This window comes from Sardina pilchardus, chromosome 9 (genome assembly GCF_963854185.1).
Source record: "Sardina pilchardus chromosome 9, fSarPil1.1, whole genome shotgun sequence".
NCBI lineage: Eukaryota > Metazoa > Chordata > Actinopteri > Clupeiformes > Clupeidae > Sardina > Sardina pilchardus.
The window spans coordinates 7,491,042-7,505,243 of NC_085002.1; the positions used below are offsets into that span (position 1 = coordinate 7,491,042).

General features: G+C 44.2%; 1 protein-coding gene across 2 annotated transcripts; it reads left to right on the forward strand.

Moving 5' to 3' along the window:
- The first annotated feature begins 274 nt into the window (after positions 1-274).
- Positions 275-11,696, forward strand: LOC134092578 (calcium-binding and coiled-coil domain-containing protein 1-like). Of its 2 annotated transcripts, none has more exons than XM_062545551.1 (14): positions 275-380; positions 1,961-2,110; positions 2,234-2,336; positions 2,576-2,781; positions 3,127-3,339; positions 4,333-4,481; positions 4,868-4,937; positions 5,218-5,472; positions 6,916-7,041; positions 8,164-8,259; positions 8,393-8,480; positions 8,882-9,144; positions 10,063-10,223; positions 11,004-11,696. In XM_062545551.1, the coding sequence occupies exons 2-14, from the start codon at positions 1,979-1,981 to the stop codon at positions 11,029-11,031; spliced, it is 1,890 nt and encodes a 629-aa protein (XP_062401535.1). In that variant the 5' UTR covers positions 275-380; positions 1,961-1,978; the 3' UTR covers positions 11,032-11,696. The 2 variants fall into 2 exon arrangements, with proteins under 2 accessions (XP_062401535.1, XP_062401534.1); XM_062545550.1 differs by having other exon boundaries at positions 309-380; positions 1,971-2,110.
- The last annotated feature ends 2,506 nt before the right edge of the window (positions 11,697-14,202 follow it).

Below are 14,202 nucleotides of genomic sequence, written 5' to 3' on the forward strand. Positions count from 1 at the left end.
TCACCCACAAACCTTTAGCCTACTTACTGGGATACATCGGCATTTTTGAAACCGACAGTTGTTTAAAAATCACAAACATGGCCTTTGTGCAGAATCCATGCAAGCATATTGTGAGTGTTTGAGAAAATACTGAGTAGGCCTACAGACTGCAACATTTCTATGTGCAGTCCATCTTATTGACACTTAAGCAATGGACTGCATTACCCATGATTCATCAGAGGGAATGTGTCGTCACCGCATCCATGTGCGTTTGTTATTGTTGTTGGTAATGAAACAGCTGCACGAGCTGACCAGACACCATAACTTTCAAGTGCATCTCGGACGAAGAGGTAGAGCGACTTCTGATAAAGTTTTTCAAGTTTTATTTTAACGACAAGCTGGTGAGTAGCATAATTGCAATATACCGCACTGCATAGCATGAATGGATTTAAAATATGACCTTCACACATTTCAGGCTTTCTAGTGCATGATCAACCACACAAATAGCCGACATTTTAAATGTATTTTTTTCGACCCTATTTCTGCAGTCTGTCGCCTAGCCTACACCTTTGTGTAGTGTTTTCATGTAGGCTGAAGAATAATTGGACTGTCTAGTCCTAGTGCGCCCATGTTGGCCTACTTACTTTTTACAATGCGTGGTGGGCATCATCAACTAAGATCTCTTCATTCTCTTCTCTTCATTCTCATCTCTTTTATTCGCGATGAAAACCGAATGCAAAAGGCACCTATTTAGAAGTGCATGTAATGTGCAGCGTTCTCAAAAGAACACCTTTCTGGTGGTTATGTGTAGTCTACCCTAGTATTATGGTTGGGTCCATAGACTGTAGGCTACATATGGTTAGGCCCAAGGAAGTGGTGGTAAAATGAGAGTCTGAGAGGTGGACTGCATGCCATGAGGTATTGGATTTTTTTACATGTTTTATTTATTTATTTATTTATTAAAAGGGCATTCAGAATGATGATGGTGGAGGTTATTGTCTAATGTTTATAACAATACTAGTAGTATTTAATGGCTTCTAGAGTGTACATATTGTGAATGCGGATAATACAGTGTGATTTTTTTAAATGTTAAAAGTTGCAATTGGTTGCACTCTTTTGAGAGGTGGATAAACTCAATAAGAGGTGGATAAACTTTAATAAGAGATGGATAAACGGTGTTTAATGCATTTAGCCTCCACTACATCCCTGGTTAGGCCTATGTGTAGAAATAAAATTCAAAGCAACACGGTAATGACCTACTGGAAAATTACATATGAACTCTTCTAGGTCACCTTTCACTTAGTTTTCAGGAGCCATTTTCACACCAAATGACAGCAGTAAAATCCTGTGGATGTAGACCAGCATACCTACGAAAAGTACCCATGACAGGGATTAAGTGACAGTTCTATCGCAACAGTGTGTACCAAATGCATGGGATGCAGCAATACCGATGTTTTGACCCTATTATAAGGACTAGACTATTTATTGCACTAACCCTGTGACCTGACAACACGCAACACACTGTGGGGGGGTCATGTCCACAGGCACAGTGGCTGTCGTCTCGGGTTACATATTTAGCAGAATTTAATGACTTCTGTTTCGGCAAAATATCTCTCGGAAAGAATTGCATTGCTCCACTCTGTCAACAAATTTCACAACACTTTGAAACTGAACACCCATGTTCTCATCCGGCACCTCAAACTCCTCAGGCTTTGAGTTCATTAGAACGAGCCTAATTTTAGCGCGATGGGACAGGACATGACGAGCAATGACCTTAATCTAGAGTCCTTGGCTTGCATATAAATAGCCGCATACTAACTGATAAAGCCAGTGGCAAATTATGGGCTTGTGACAATACATATTTACTATGTGCTGAATGTTGCGCAGAGGGCTTTATGTATAATTTAAGGAGAGAGACAAATAATCGGTAACCCCTTTCTCTCTTAACTGTATGCCCCCCAAAATACCTATCTTGTATCAGTTTCTTACAGATCCCATCATGGACAACATTCGGAAAGTGCACTTCCGGAATGTGGGAAAGAGTTACTTCCCTCAGACCAGAGTGGAATGTCACTACAAGCTAACCAGCGATCACACATGGGACGGCCATGACTGGATTGGCCTTTTCAAGGTAACACATCCCTGTCCAGAACGTTATAGCAAGGATAACATATCAAGCGAGGAGAAGTGTGATTTATACTGGGTACATATGAGATATCCACCAAGTAAGGCAAGTGTTTCTTGCTGATCACAGATGGGCTGGTCTACAGTGAAGGAGTACTACACTTATGTGTGGGCCCTGGTGCCAGAAGGCTACATTGAGAGACGTGATACTGACTGCTGTGTCCAATTCCAGAGTAAGTTTACCTTTGCCTGACACTATGAGAGCATGCTGTAGTATTGAATACGTAACATTGTGGTCACCGTTATCAGGACAGGACCTGTTTAGATTTTTTGATCGCTCACTGAAGAGGAAAATGTGAAAAAGTAACAATATGCATACACTACTCTAAGATCTGGGGTGAAACATGGCATGCCCAAAATTCTAAGCACCCCCTCCTCCCCTCTACTTTCCCCCTTCCATCACATCCCGCAGCCTCCTACCTGCCCAAACCTGGCGCAGACCTGTACCAGTTTGTGTATGTGGACGCCAGGGGTGAAGTGTGTGGCGTCAGCCCACCCTTCCTGTTCGCTACCCCTGGAGCCCTCGATGAGCTGGTGACCCTGGAGAATGAGAGAAGCGGGGAGGAGGGGGCAGGCGAGGACCTACTGATGGTGGTGCCCAAAGCCCAGATCCTGCAGGTAGGCCTGCACACACTGGCTGCTCAACAGTGCTTCAACTCCAGCAATCGGACTAGAAGGAATCACCAACGCATTATTCTAGCCCTAGTCTATAAGGTTTAAAACACCATGTTTGAATTTCGAAGGGTATCATTCTGTAAAAGCTACACTTACAAGCCTCGGCCGATTTTGATGATTTATCACTTTTTGACAATACGCAAATTGTAAGTCATCTCTACTAATTCGTTGATTGACAGCAAACACAAGTTTTAGTCACAAGTGCAAGAGCTTTAGTCCCTCCATTACAGCATGTGTCTTGTTTCGAAGACCGGCTCCCTTCACAGCCTCTGTGTAACAAAACAACAGGGCCACCTGGAGGAATGCCAGAGGGAGCTGCAGGAGCTGAAGCTCGCCGTGGAGGAGAGCGGCAAGGAGAAGGAGCAGGAGCGGGAGAGGTGTGACCAAGACAGACAGGAGCTGACGCGAGAGAGGGATGAGATGAAGGACGAGATCAGCGAACTCATGGAGGGCCTGAAGCACCAGCGGGAAGAACTGGAGCAGATAGAGCTCAAACTCAAGGTATGCTCTGCTGAAGCCCCACCATGTTGCCCGGGACTGTTATACTGCGGGCATGTACCGAGTCAGATGCTGTGAATGGCAGGTGCATGATATTTTTGTGCAATGGGATGTCCTACAAATAGATGTGGTCGATGTTTAATCGTCATCCTATGAATACTCTGAAGAACGGTAACCACAACACCACTAAATGAAGACAACAGCTGACTAATATTCTGCCAAGGTGCAAGACAACATAAGCAGAAAGAAGAACCATAAGTGAATTTGGACATGAAAACACATCTTTGAGATTTATAAAAAATAATGACTTCACAGAGGAATCTCTTGTGGTGGATAACTCTGTATCAACAAGTGCTTAGGCACAACTGAGTACTACTCAATTTTTCACAGCGTTTTGAATGGCTGAACATTTCTTGGGCAGCACAGCGGTCCTTGAAATTCTGCCAAACGGCCAAAGGAACACTGCAGGGCCATTTTGAGAATAGTGGTGAATCATAAACTCATGTTTAAAAATGCCAATATAATTATAAAGGCAATCTTTTCTACGAATCAGTCAAATGAAAATCACAAATTGAGCAAATAGCTTTGCCATATCACCATCTATATTGGGTTTATTAAATGGCCACTGTTAGTACTTCAATAACTGAGGCCCAAGTCCAAGTCCAGACGAGACAGAACACACTCACATATTTAATATAGTATATGGCACCTCCTGCTGGGCAATAGCGATACATAAATCACAAACAGTCAACTGGATGGCTCTTTGGGGCTCCTTGGAGCCTTGTATGTATACCTCACTATGAAACAAAATGGCAACATCCAGGGTTTTCAATTTGCTGGGTCAACACTTTAAAGTTGACTTTAACTGCTGATAGCACAATTCCTTGTAGGCTTCAAAACGGTCATAAAAGGTGGAACATGGGGGAAGGGAAAATATTTTTCATCAGCTAAGCGTGCCTCTTAAAAGTCTTCTCCTCTGCTCGCCTGCGCTTGCAGGACGCACAGAGCTCACAGCAGAACATGTCAGCCGAGCTGCTGGACCTGCTGAAGGAGCGCACGGAGCAGCAGCAGCAAATCAGGGAGCTGGCCGACGACAACAGTGTCCTGACGCAGCAGAAGAAGCAGGCCGAGGCCGAGCTGGAGAGGCAAGTGTACCTAGCCGATTATGAAAACCAAAGTGAAATAACTTTTTTTGAGAAGTGCAGTTCTGAGCGTTGTAGAGTACTTCTACGGCCTCTGTAATCCAGAAGGGCCGCTTAAAGAGTGAACTGCTGGGATAGCCTGGGATAGCCTAGCATAACCTTCTACGGTTCTTAGATTGGTCAGTACGACCTTCACAGAGCTCCCCATGCTGTGGCAGTCTTACTGCACCTTCTAGAAGGCACCTTTAATGATCTGGTAGAGGGAGTAGAGAGGGTAGATATTGAGGGGATTAGATCAAGCAACAGCAGTAGATAATGAAATGAGTCAACTGTCAATGCAGAGTTTCAATCAACAGGACCCGTGTTCTGATTCAATGTATCATTTGCAGGACCAAGGAAAGAGTGAAAAAGTTGACGATGCAGAGGAAGGACGAAGAGGAGGAGAAGAAGACACTGAAGGTTTGTTATTTTTAATCCTCCTGTAAGGTTAACACACAGAAGAGAGTTAGCACTAAACTACACTAGACTTTTATAGCCGTCTGGAAGATTTTGTTGTGATTTGTCCGTTTGATCATATGGCAACAGAATAATTGCACAAGATGTATACCATGTAAACGGAGGATTAAATAGCTTCAAAAGGTGGCTAGAACTGTTTAAACAATATGCCACCACTCTTTTCATTCCTTGTCCTCTCCTTTCAATTTGTCCATACATCCCTCCATCCAACCTCCTCTTCCAGGACGAGAGCCAGGCTGCTCAGAGCGAGATCCGGCAGCTGCGGGAGCGTCTGGAAGCCAGCGAGCGCTCGACCGATGTGCTGCGGCGCGAGCTGAGCGAGCTGGGAAGCCTGCAGGGCCACAGCCACGCAGAGCTGCACCAGACGCGCATGCAGCTGGCACAGGTCAACCTGCAGCTCTCCCAGGCCAACCTGGCCCTGCGCGAGGGGGAGGCCACCTGGGCCCAGGAGAAGGAGCAGCTCAGGCAGAGTGCAGAGGTGAGGGGCACAAACGAAAGGGAGACGGTGGGGAGGGGGGGGGCAATAACAAAACAAACAAACAAACAAACAAAAACTAATTTGCTACATCATAGTGTATGAAGTGGATACTAAGGCTACGGTGAGTATTCACACTATGGTGGATGTTCATATCAATCTGTGGTGACTCAATTTCCGTAATGCACAGCAATGCATACAGTACATGCATGACACTGAGACACTGAGTAAACCATAGTTAATCCATAATCTTAAAGTACACGATAGCCCACCATTTATTGGGAACAAATTACATGCATCATCTGGAAGAAAAAAACTAAATCAGGCTCAGGTGAAGCTATACAGAACAAAAAGAGATAGACGCAACACTGCTCTACCTCTTTTGACAACAGAAAAGTATACCACGCCATACCTTTAAGCAGCTAAAACGGCAAGCCCTAACACAGCTGATAGCACATCTGAAGTGGTGCTAATGTAGGGTTTTGCAGGATCACATAGGTGACGTCAGGCACCCACAATGAGTCAGCAGGTGGATTGTACAGAGGACACTCGAGGGGGTCCGTCTTCCTGTCCTTACTTGCCCTATACTGATTGGGTATGATAGCGTGAGTGTGAGAGCCTCAGTGCCATCTGTTTCTAAAGCCCACCACTGCTGCAGCATGAGGTCATTAGCAGAAACTTAGCAGCCAAGCTCATGAGTTTGGAATGGGTCCTGAGCTAAAAACAGACGAAAGGCCAAGAGGGTATTTGATTCCTCAGGAAAGCCCTTACTCTTGCTCTCGCCCGGCACACACACACACACACACACACACACACACACACACACACACACCAGTCAAGAGCCAAAAGTAATGCTAATTTCATTTCATTTCATTTCTGTAGAATGTTAGGTAGCCTATATAAAAGGCTGATGCCGGTTCCACACTGGCACAAAGCAGGAATTTTCCTCAGGTTAAAGTGTTCCACCAGACGGGCCAAGGGGAAATCACACTTATGCAGTCTTTCTGGCAACAATAGATCATAAGCAACTACACTACTGACTAAGCTCCGAGGCGCTAGATCTCTGTGCATCAGGCAGCAATCTCCAAGAACCCTTTTCACCGTCGGAAAAAACTATTGCGAGACGGATGTGGTAAGGGATTTAAAAGCCAATAAAAACAGGTTTTTTATTAAGTGAAACTCTTTACACTGTCCATGCCATTTCACAGTTTAAGACAGAGGAGTATATATCATTATAACCAAAGCCATTTCACTAAATAAAATAACGCTGAAACATCAAAAGGCCACTTCAACCACATATGTGTCTAGACATTAACTTTAACAGCCACAATCATTTTTTCCCCTGCAACTGATGGGGCAAAAGCTCCAAGTCACAAGACGCGCTTTTGGAAAAAGCGGTTGTACTACATTTTCCAGAACGTTCCAAATGATGTTTCCATTCCTCAGCTGGATCAAGAGCGTATTCAGAAGCTGTCTCGTGAGCTGCAGCGCAAGGAGGAGTGGCTTCAGGAGGAGAGGGCTGAGCGCGACAAACTGGAGGCAGAGCTCGGAGGCGAAAACTATTCCAACCGGGTACTGTGCACAACCAACGCTGTAGTCATGTCTGTAGCTGCCACTAAGTGGGCATAGGAAATGACTGTCCTCAGTAACACTTCATCTCAAAACAAGTAATTTTGCTAACAGTTGATTCTCACAGTTATGATCTGTTAATCTGGCATAGTCATAATATCCAAATGTCTCTGCCCAGTGCTTGTGTGGAATAAGCATTCTGTGTATTCATTGAGACACAGAACACAAATCTGCCTCACACATGCCCCACATGTGAAGTTTCTGCCATGCAAGCACTGTGGTACTATGGTATTAGTAGACAACACTTAAGCCAACGTGAAAGTCACATCTGTCATACACAAAATCCAAGAAAGGATTGATTGGACACAGAAAGGTGTGAGGTCTATCAAGTTGAGGGGAAAACATCAGAATCTCCAAATGTATGAGTGCATGTGCCTCATGCATGCAATCTATTCTTATTTTAGTTTGTTGTTGTTTTTGTCACTGGGGGCAGGGGTTGCATTTAGCATTGCTAAATACGCTTTCCTGAAGTGCTTGTCCATGCCAAAAGCAGCACAGTCTGGCAAGGGAAAGTAAACTTTGCCCAAACGGTTCACTTCTGGTGTCTTCAGTTATCAGTTTTGGACTGGGGGCTAATCACACGACCTCCGCTCCCAAACAACAGTCTCGCTGCTGCAGGCAGACACCACCACCACCACCATGCCTTAGTGGAACAGCCTAGACTCAAGTTTCAGATAAACAACAGATTAAATGTCCCCTCTGAGTAAACACAGGAGGACCTAAGGGGCTCTCCCCTCTCAAACACAACTAGCAGCTAAAAACAGAAGAAAAATAGGTCACCAACACAACAGTAATAACAGTAAATCTGACAAGTCCAATGTGACAGTTTATGCACATGTGCAAAAACACAGAAAACAACTCAATAACATCCATATTCAGCATTATCTAATTAAAGTAAATGTTAAGCACCTGGTGTCATGTATAGAGTTCCAACTACAATAGAGCTTTAATGTCAAATCATCAAAAACTAATATATGGGCCAATACAGAGTAGCATATTATCAGCATTACAACAGAATTCCACACTGTTCCATCTACTAACACAGCACTGTACTGCCCCCTGCAGGCTCAGCTGAGTGATGCACGTAAGGAGGTCCATGAGCTCAAGGCCAGTTTGAAAGAAGCTCAGAAGGAGAGCAAGCAGCAGCTGCTGGAGAAAGAGGTATAACAGGCGGCCATGTTCTCACACTCTCAAGCACACACACACACACGCGCACACACGCACACTTCTTTCACCCTCAGGAGTGTTTGAGGCTTAATCTTATTTTATTTGTGGCTTGCATGTTCACCGACAGGTTCTGCTGGAGCAGGTCAGGGAGCTTGAGAAGAGGCTGGACCTCGAGGCTGAGACGAAGTGGTTTGAGGCTGCTTCGGTCGCTGCAGGTCAGTGAAGGCCTTCAAGGCCATAAATCTACTTGACTGGTCTCACACTCAAGCACAGAGAGATGGCTCAAGCGTAAACAGGTGTCCTTTCTATGGCAATTCCAACACCAAGCTATGCACTCTTCTATAAAGCAATGTAAAAAGAAATACTGTGTGCCACTAAAATTACTTGAATAGTTAAAAACGCTATAATAAAAATACTCTCAGGATTCTATTCAATTAATACTACAGTAGTCATTTAACATACTTATAGACATGATGAGACCAGTGACCTAGAACATGTGGACCTTCTTAGCGCATAAAATATTTGTTTGTATACTTCCATAAGTAAGAATCATGCTTTAAGCTGAATTAGTAGAAACCAACACAGAATACAATTCACACCTCCATTTCACTCACAGCCCCACAAGACATCACAGACGTCACACCCTGTGAAGAGGAAGAGGAAGAGAAGCAGAAGCAGAAGCAGGAGGAGGAGGAGGAGGAGGAGGAAGTGTATGAAACCCCTGAGGCCCCCCAGGCGGAGGCCGACACCTGTGAGGACGTAGCCCAGACAGAGCCTCCAGTCCTGGCCGAGCCCGAGGACAAACCCTGCAGGGTGGTGGAGATCAACCAGCTGGTCCCTGCCCACACAGCCCCAGAGGAGGACAGAGAGTGCTGGGAGGTGAGAGCACTTAAAAAAACAAAACCTTCATTCCTCCGGTCCAGCCTGTTGGGGGAGGGGAAGGAGAAGGGTCTAGCTCACTTGACCTATGACCTTTGAAGTCAGCAAAGGCTCGAGAAAGGACCACAGTAAGGGCTCGTCTGCCACTCAGTCAAATGAGCGCAAACTAACACCTTATGCAAAGCCAAGAATCAGTTTGGATCTCATCATTTGGCGTGCGCAAATCAAGAGAGGCCCCAAAAGGAGCATTTATAAGGACATCAGACAACAACAAAACACTCCGCAACCCTGTTAGTGCGCCATCTAGTGCCAATGTTTACACAATTAAATTAATTCTTTACTGGAGGCCAGCGTCGAATCAGCTTAATCAGTCATTTGACGTATTCTAAATGAGCAGACAGATCCAAACAGGTTCATTTGAAGGCCAACTTTAAGAGAGGAGAGAAAAAAAAAAAAAGAAAAAAAACTTTTCCCCTCCTCCGGCTCCCGTAAGCCATCTACATCCCTGCATGCCGGCAGCAAATCATCAACCTGCCCTGTCAGCCTGCTGGAGCCCGAATGAGGCAATACTCCAGGTGCTGAATAATTGATGTGAGAGAAGAGGAAAGCCAGGCGCTGAGCCCATGAAGTAGTGCAGCAGCAGCAGCTAACATAATTCCTTCAGATTGTGAATAGTGAACAGGCACTCAGGCATGAGCCCAGAAGCCCAGTCCTTCATTAACTTTATTTAACTGAAGTAGGCTATACAGTACTGTGCACAGGCCAGAGAAGCATGCAAACCTGACCATGCTTTTTTTAGCCAAACTAAATATGACAAACATCAAATGTCTCTTAACCGGGGTAAATGTTGGTATGGTAAATTGTACTGAACACAGTATGAACAACAGATTTTTGTTGTTGTTGTTTCTCTGATGCCAGGACTCAATTCCATATATCCGATACGGTGAGCTGGATAACAGTTACGAGGAGAACTGTTCTGAAGAGAACCGTTCCGAGGAGAACTGTTCTGAGAACTGTGGGGAGAGATGTGCTGAGGAAAGATGTGCCGAGTTCACATTCCCCACAGAGCCCATCCTGAGGTAACCGTCACTGAACACCACATTGATCCTTAAACCATTGTGTGGCCTGTAGAGCAGTACAAACTTACACTTAGCTCACTGTAGCACTCCAGACTGGCTCTGGCTTACTGCTGCAATGATGAAACCATTAAACGCCTTTTACGGCAAAGCAAGTCAGTCAGATGAGGCAGGAGACACTTGGGGGATAGAGAGTGGGGGTCAGACTCTAGCTTCTTAACAGAGTGATTAAGAGGAGACGAGTGCAGTGGCGTGAGGAAGAGCTGTAGGTGGTTGTGCATCCCAGGGCAAGCAATCGCACATTAGCAGGGTTCTCCTCTCCTACGCAACAGGCACAAACACATGCACCAACACACACACATGCACCAACACACACACATGCACCAACACACACACACACAACATGCACCAACACACACACACACACACAACATGCACCAACACACACACACACACACACACACACACACACACACACACACACACACAACATGCACGCACCAACATACGCACACACACAACATGCACCAACACACACACACACACACACACACCCCTACACCTTTCCTCCCTCATTCTTACACACATATTCTCCCTTCCTTTGTCTCCATTCTTTTTCATTCATTTATGTTCATTGTCAGTTGGTGTAGAATCCTTTTCACTCCGTAAAAAATGCCACGCTCCGTGCATGCTGCACACATACACAACACCAAGTACACAAGTGTGCATCCATTGTGAGAATGGGTTTGCCTAATGATGATTTATTTTCCTTCTTTTCCACAGTTATCTCTCGGAATATCCCCAGTGGTAGGAGCTGGCAGAACGTCTTTTCTAAGACATGCCATGGGGTAAAAATATCCCCAATAAGAGTGTGCAATGTGCCTTTTTTTTCCGAAGTGATATCACAGAGACTGTATTTGAGTGTGTAAATGAGTTTCTAAAATCTCTGAAGTTCCATGGTTAAGTGTGTGGTTGTGTAGAGTTGTTTATAATATACCTGATTTTGTATTTTGTATTTGATATTTTATTATTTTCTTATATGCCACATGGTGTGCTAATTATTAATGAAAAACAAAAACACAAAAACAAAAACAAAATCTTTAATGAATTGGGTTGAAGTTTCATAAGTATTCATGCTAAAGTCATTAGAGGGGCGGTGTAATAAAAAAAAAAAAACTTGAATATGTACCAGAGAAAGGTTTTCCAAATGCTCCCTGCCTATCAATCGAACTCAGGATTGGACAAAGACATTTGTATTACTAGTCTCTGATTTTCCAGTTTTCAAGTGAAATATAGATTAGTGTGATGAGTGTTTGCATGTTGAGTTAGAGATTTGAGTGCATCATGTATAAATAAATGCATTAGTGACTTATATATTTAAACTGTATCACATGCAGTTCCTTGGATGTGTGTGTCCTTAAGTGTATTTTTACTCACTTTGAGTCTTGGTAATAAAATGTTGTCTGTTTACCAATTGGTATGTGTCTGTGCCGTTACATTTACGGCCGCCGATAAAAGAAACGGACCCCCGTTCTGTATCGCGCGGAATCACTGTGAGGGAGCCATACATCAGAGAGACAGACGGGTGTCTGCCCATCTGCCTGCATCCACGCATCTTCCCTCAGCCCTCCTCCATCTCTCTCCCCATTTCGCTCTCTGAATCGCTCGATCACTTTCTTTCCTCTTTCTCTTTTTTTAAATGAATGTACACACATACTGTACATGTGCACACACATTCAAACACCTTTTTTGTTTTAACTTTGGAAATGTGTCCCCAAAACAGTCATCCAAATGCAATAGTGGAGTGAGCAATGGCGCTCATCCAACCGAGGCGTCACCTTTTTGATTTTGCAAAGGAGAGCAAAGTCAAACACTCATGCATACACTGGCCTTGAATATAAATACTCCACAACACACACACACACACACACACACACACACCTTTTCCTCCCTCGTTCTCAGACATATCCTCCCTTCCTTTGTCTCATTCTTTTCTCATTCATTTATCTATGTTCCCAGTTTCTGTTCATCTAGATTCTAGAATCACTTTCACTCTACATAGAAAAAATGCTACACTCCATGCCTGCTGCACACATACAGTATTCAAGTATTCCTCCTCTTAGTTCTCCACTATCTCACCAAATCAACTAACCAACCGCACACGCACACGCACACACACACACACACAACCACCACCACCATACACAGTCTCTCTCATGAATCTTGTTTCATTTGTGGAAGATGGACTCAACTTAATTCTATATTCATAACTCATATTTTTCTCCCTTCTCCCTGTGCCTTTCACAGCATCTTCCATTCCTCCTCTCCCTTCCTCTATCTCTCCATCACCCTTCTCTTGTTCTCCTTCTTTACCTTTCTCTTCCTCCCCCCCTCCCTCGCTCTCTCATTATGAAATCGATGAAGGCGCATGGCTGTTTTTATGGCCTCCCCTAAACCCTTAACGGAGGAATCAGTAGGGGATTGATGTCCCCCTGCTCCTACCCTACTTTTAATTAGAAATGGAGGAGATGTGAGAAGACCCCGGAGTCTACAACTATCGCTCCATCTCTTCGCCTTTCCCACCATCATCCTGCTCTCTCTCTCTCCCCCTCTCCCTCTCCCTCTCTCTGCCCTTCCTCCACCTCCTGTAGAACAGGCTGCCTGACCTTGCCCCTCGCCCTTCTGCCACCAATCCAACCAATGGGTATTCTGACAACCCTGTATTCTCCTTTCTTTAATCTTTTTTTATCTCTCTCGCTCTCTTCCTCTCTCTCTCCTCAGCTGAATCAAGAATAGTGGTGGAGGACACATTTTACCAACAATGTGTGTCTGTTTGGGGACAAAGCCAGGGTAATTGTGTAAAATGCAACCATCAATGTATCTAATGGATAGGCTTTTGTGCCATCTACGATTATTTCACCAGTTTGCTCATGATCTCATGAATTTGCAGACACACTTAAATGTGAAGTATCTTTTTGGTTTGATGTAGCTGGTCATGGTGTAAGCGCTTGTTCTTAATTCATTTTAGTTGCAGGACTAATAAATGCATCAATTACATGGTCATTTAGCTGACACTTTCATCCTAGTAGTGGTAAGCATTTTATCAGCACTTATATGCCTTCTGGGAAATTAATCATCTTTAAACTGCAAGTTGTACTCATGAGCACCGTCTCAACAAACTCGCTTATCCTCCAGATTATTGTTACCTTCATTATGAATAGGCCATTTATTATGACCTTATTAATCAAATTCAATGGCACCAGGAGATGGCCATCTTTCTAAATCACAACACAGCTAAACATGTTTACTAATTACATTATTTTATTTACATTTGATATATACATATTAATATTTCACTACATTCAATGGAGTCTAATATCATTTCACAAACCTCACATGGGTGATATCTGGAGTGAAACTGGGCTAAATTTGAACCAGACCAGCTCCAATGCGTAACACATTACAAGGTACTGTGCTAAAGGGATTCTGAACAGAGGGTTTCCAGATCAGTAAATCTCATGCTGAAAAAGGAGTTGAGAGTTTTGAGATTTGGGCTGGCAATGTCAGCCTAAAATTGGGCATGACGACCCCACTTGGCACATTTGACGTCGCAGCTCTTCAGACTGCCATTTAAGGAGAAAAGGAGAAACAACTCAACAGCAAAGCTCGGTGACCTAGCCACACTTCCTTCTGTGTGGCTTCGTCTGCCAAAGCCAATATGATTTAGGCCCATGTATTACTGGAAATTAGAATCTAGAGGTCCAAGAATTCTAGAAGAATCCATAGGAACCTAGACACTCAACCTGACCAAATTCCTCTCATTTTCAGCCTCCCCCCTTTCCTCTCTACCTCTATCTCTCCCCCTGCCTCCCTCTCTATCCCTGTGGTTTTATATCTGGGGAGAGTCATTCCAGGGAGCCGAAGGCAGATCAAATATAAATGAAGACAGAAGCGCATAAAACAGGGGAATGAGATATACGGC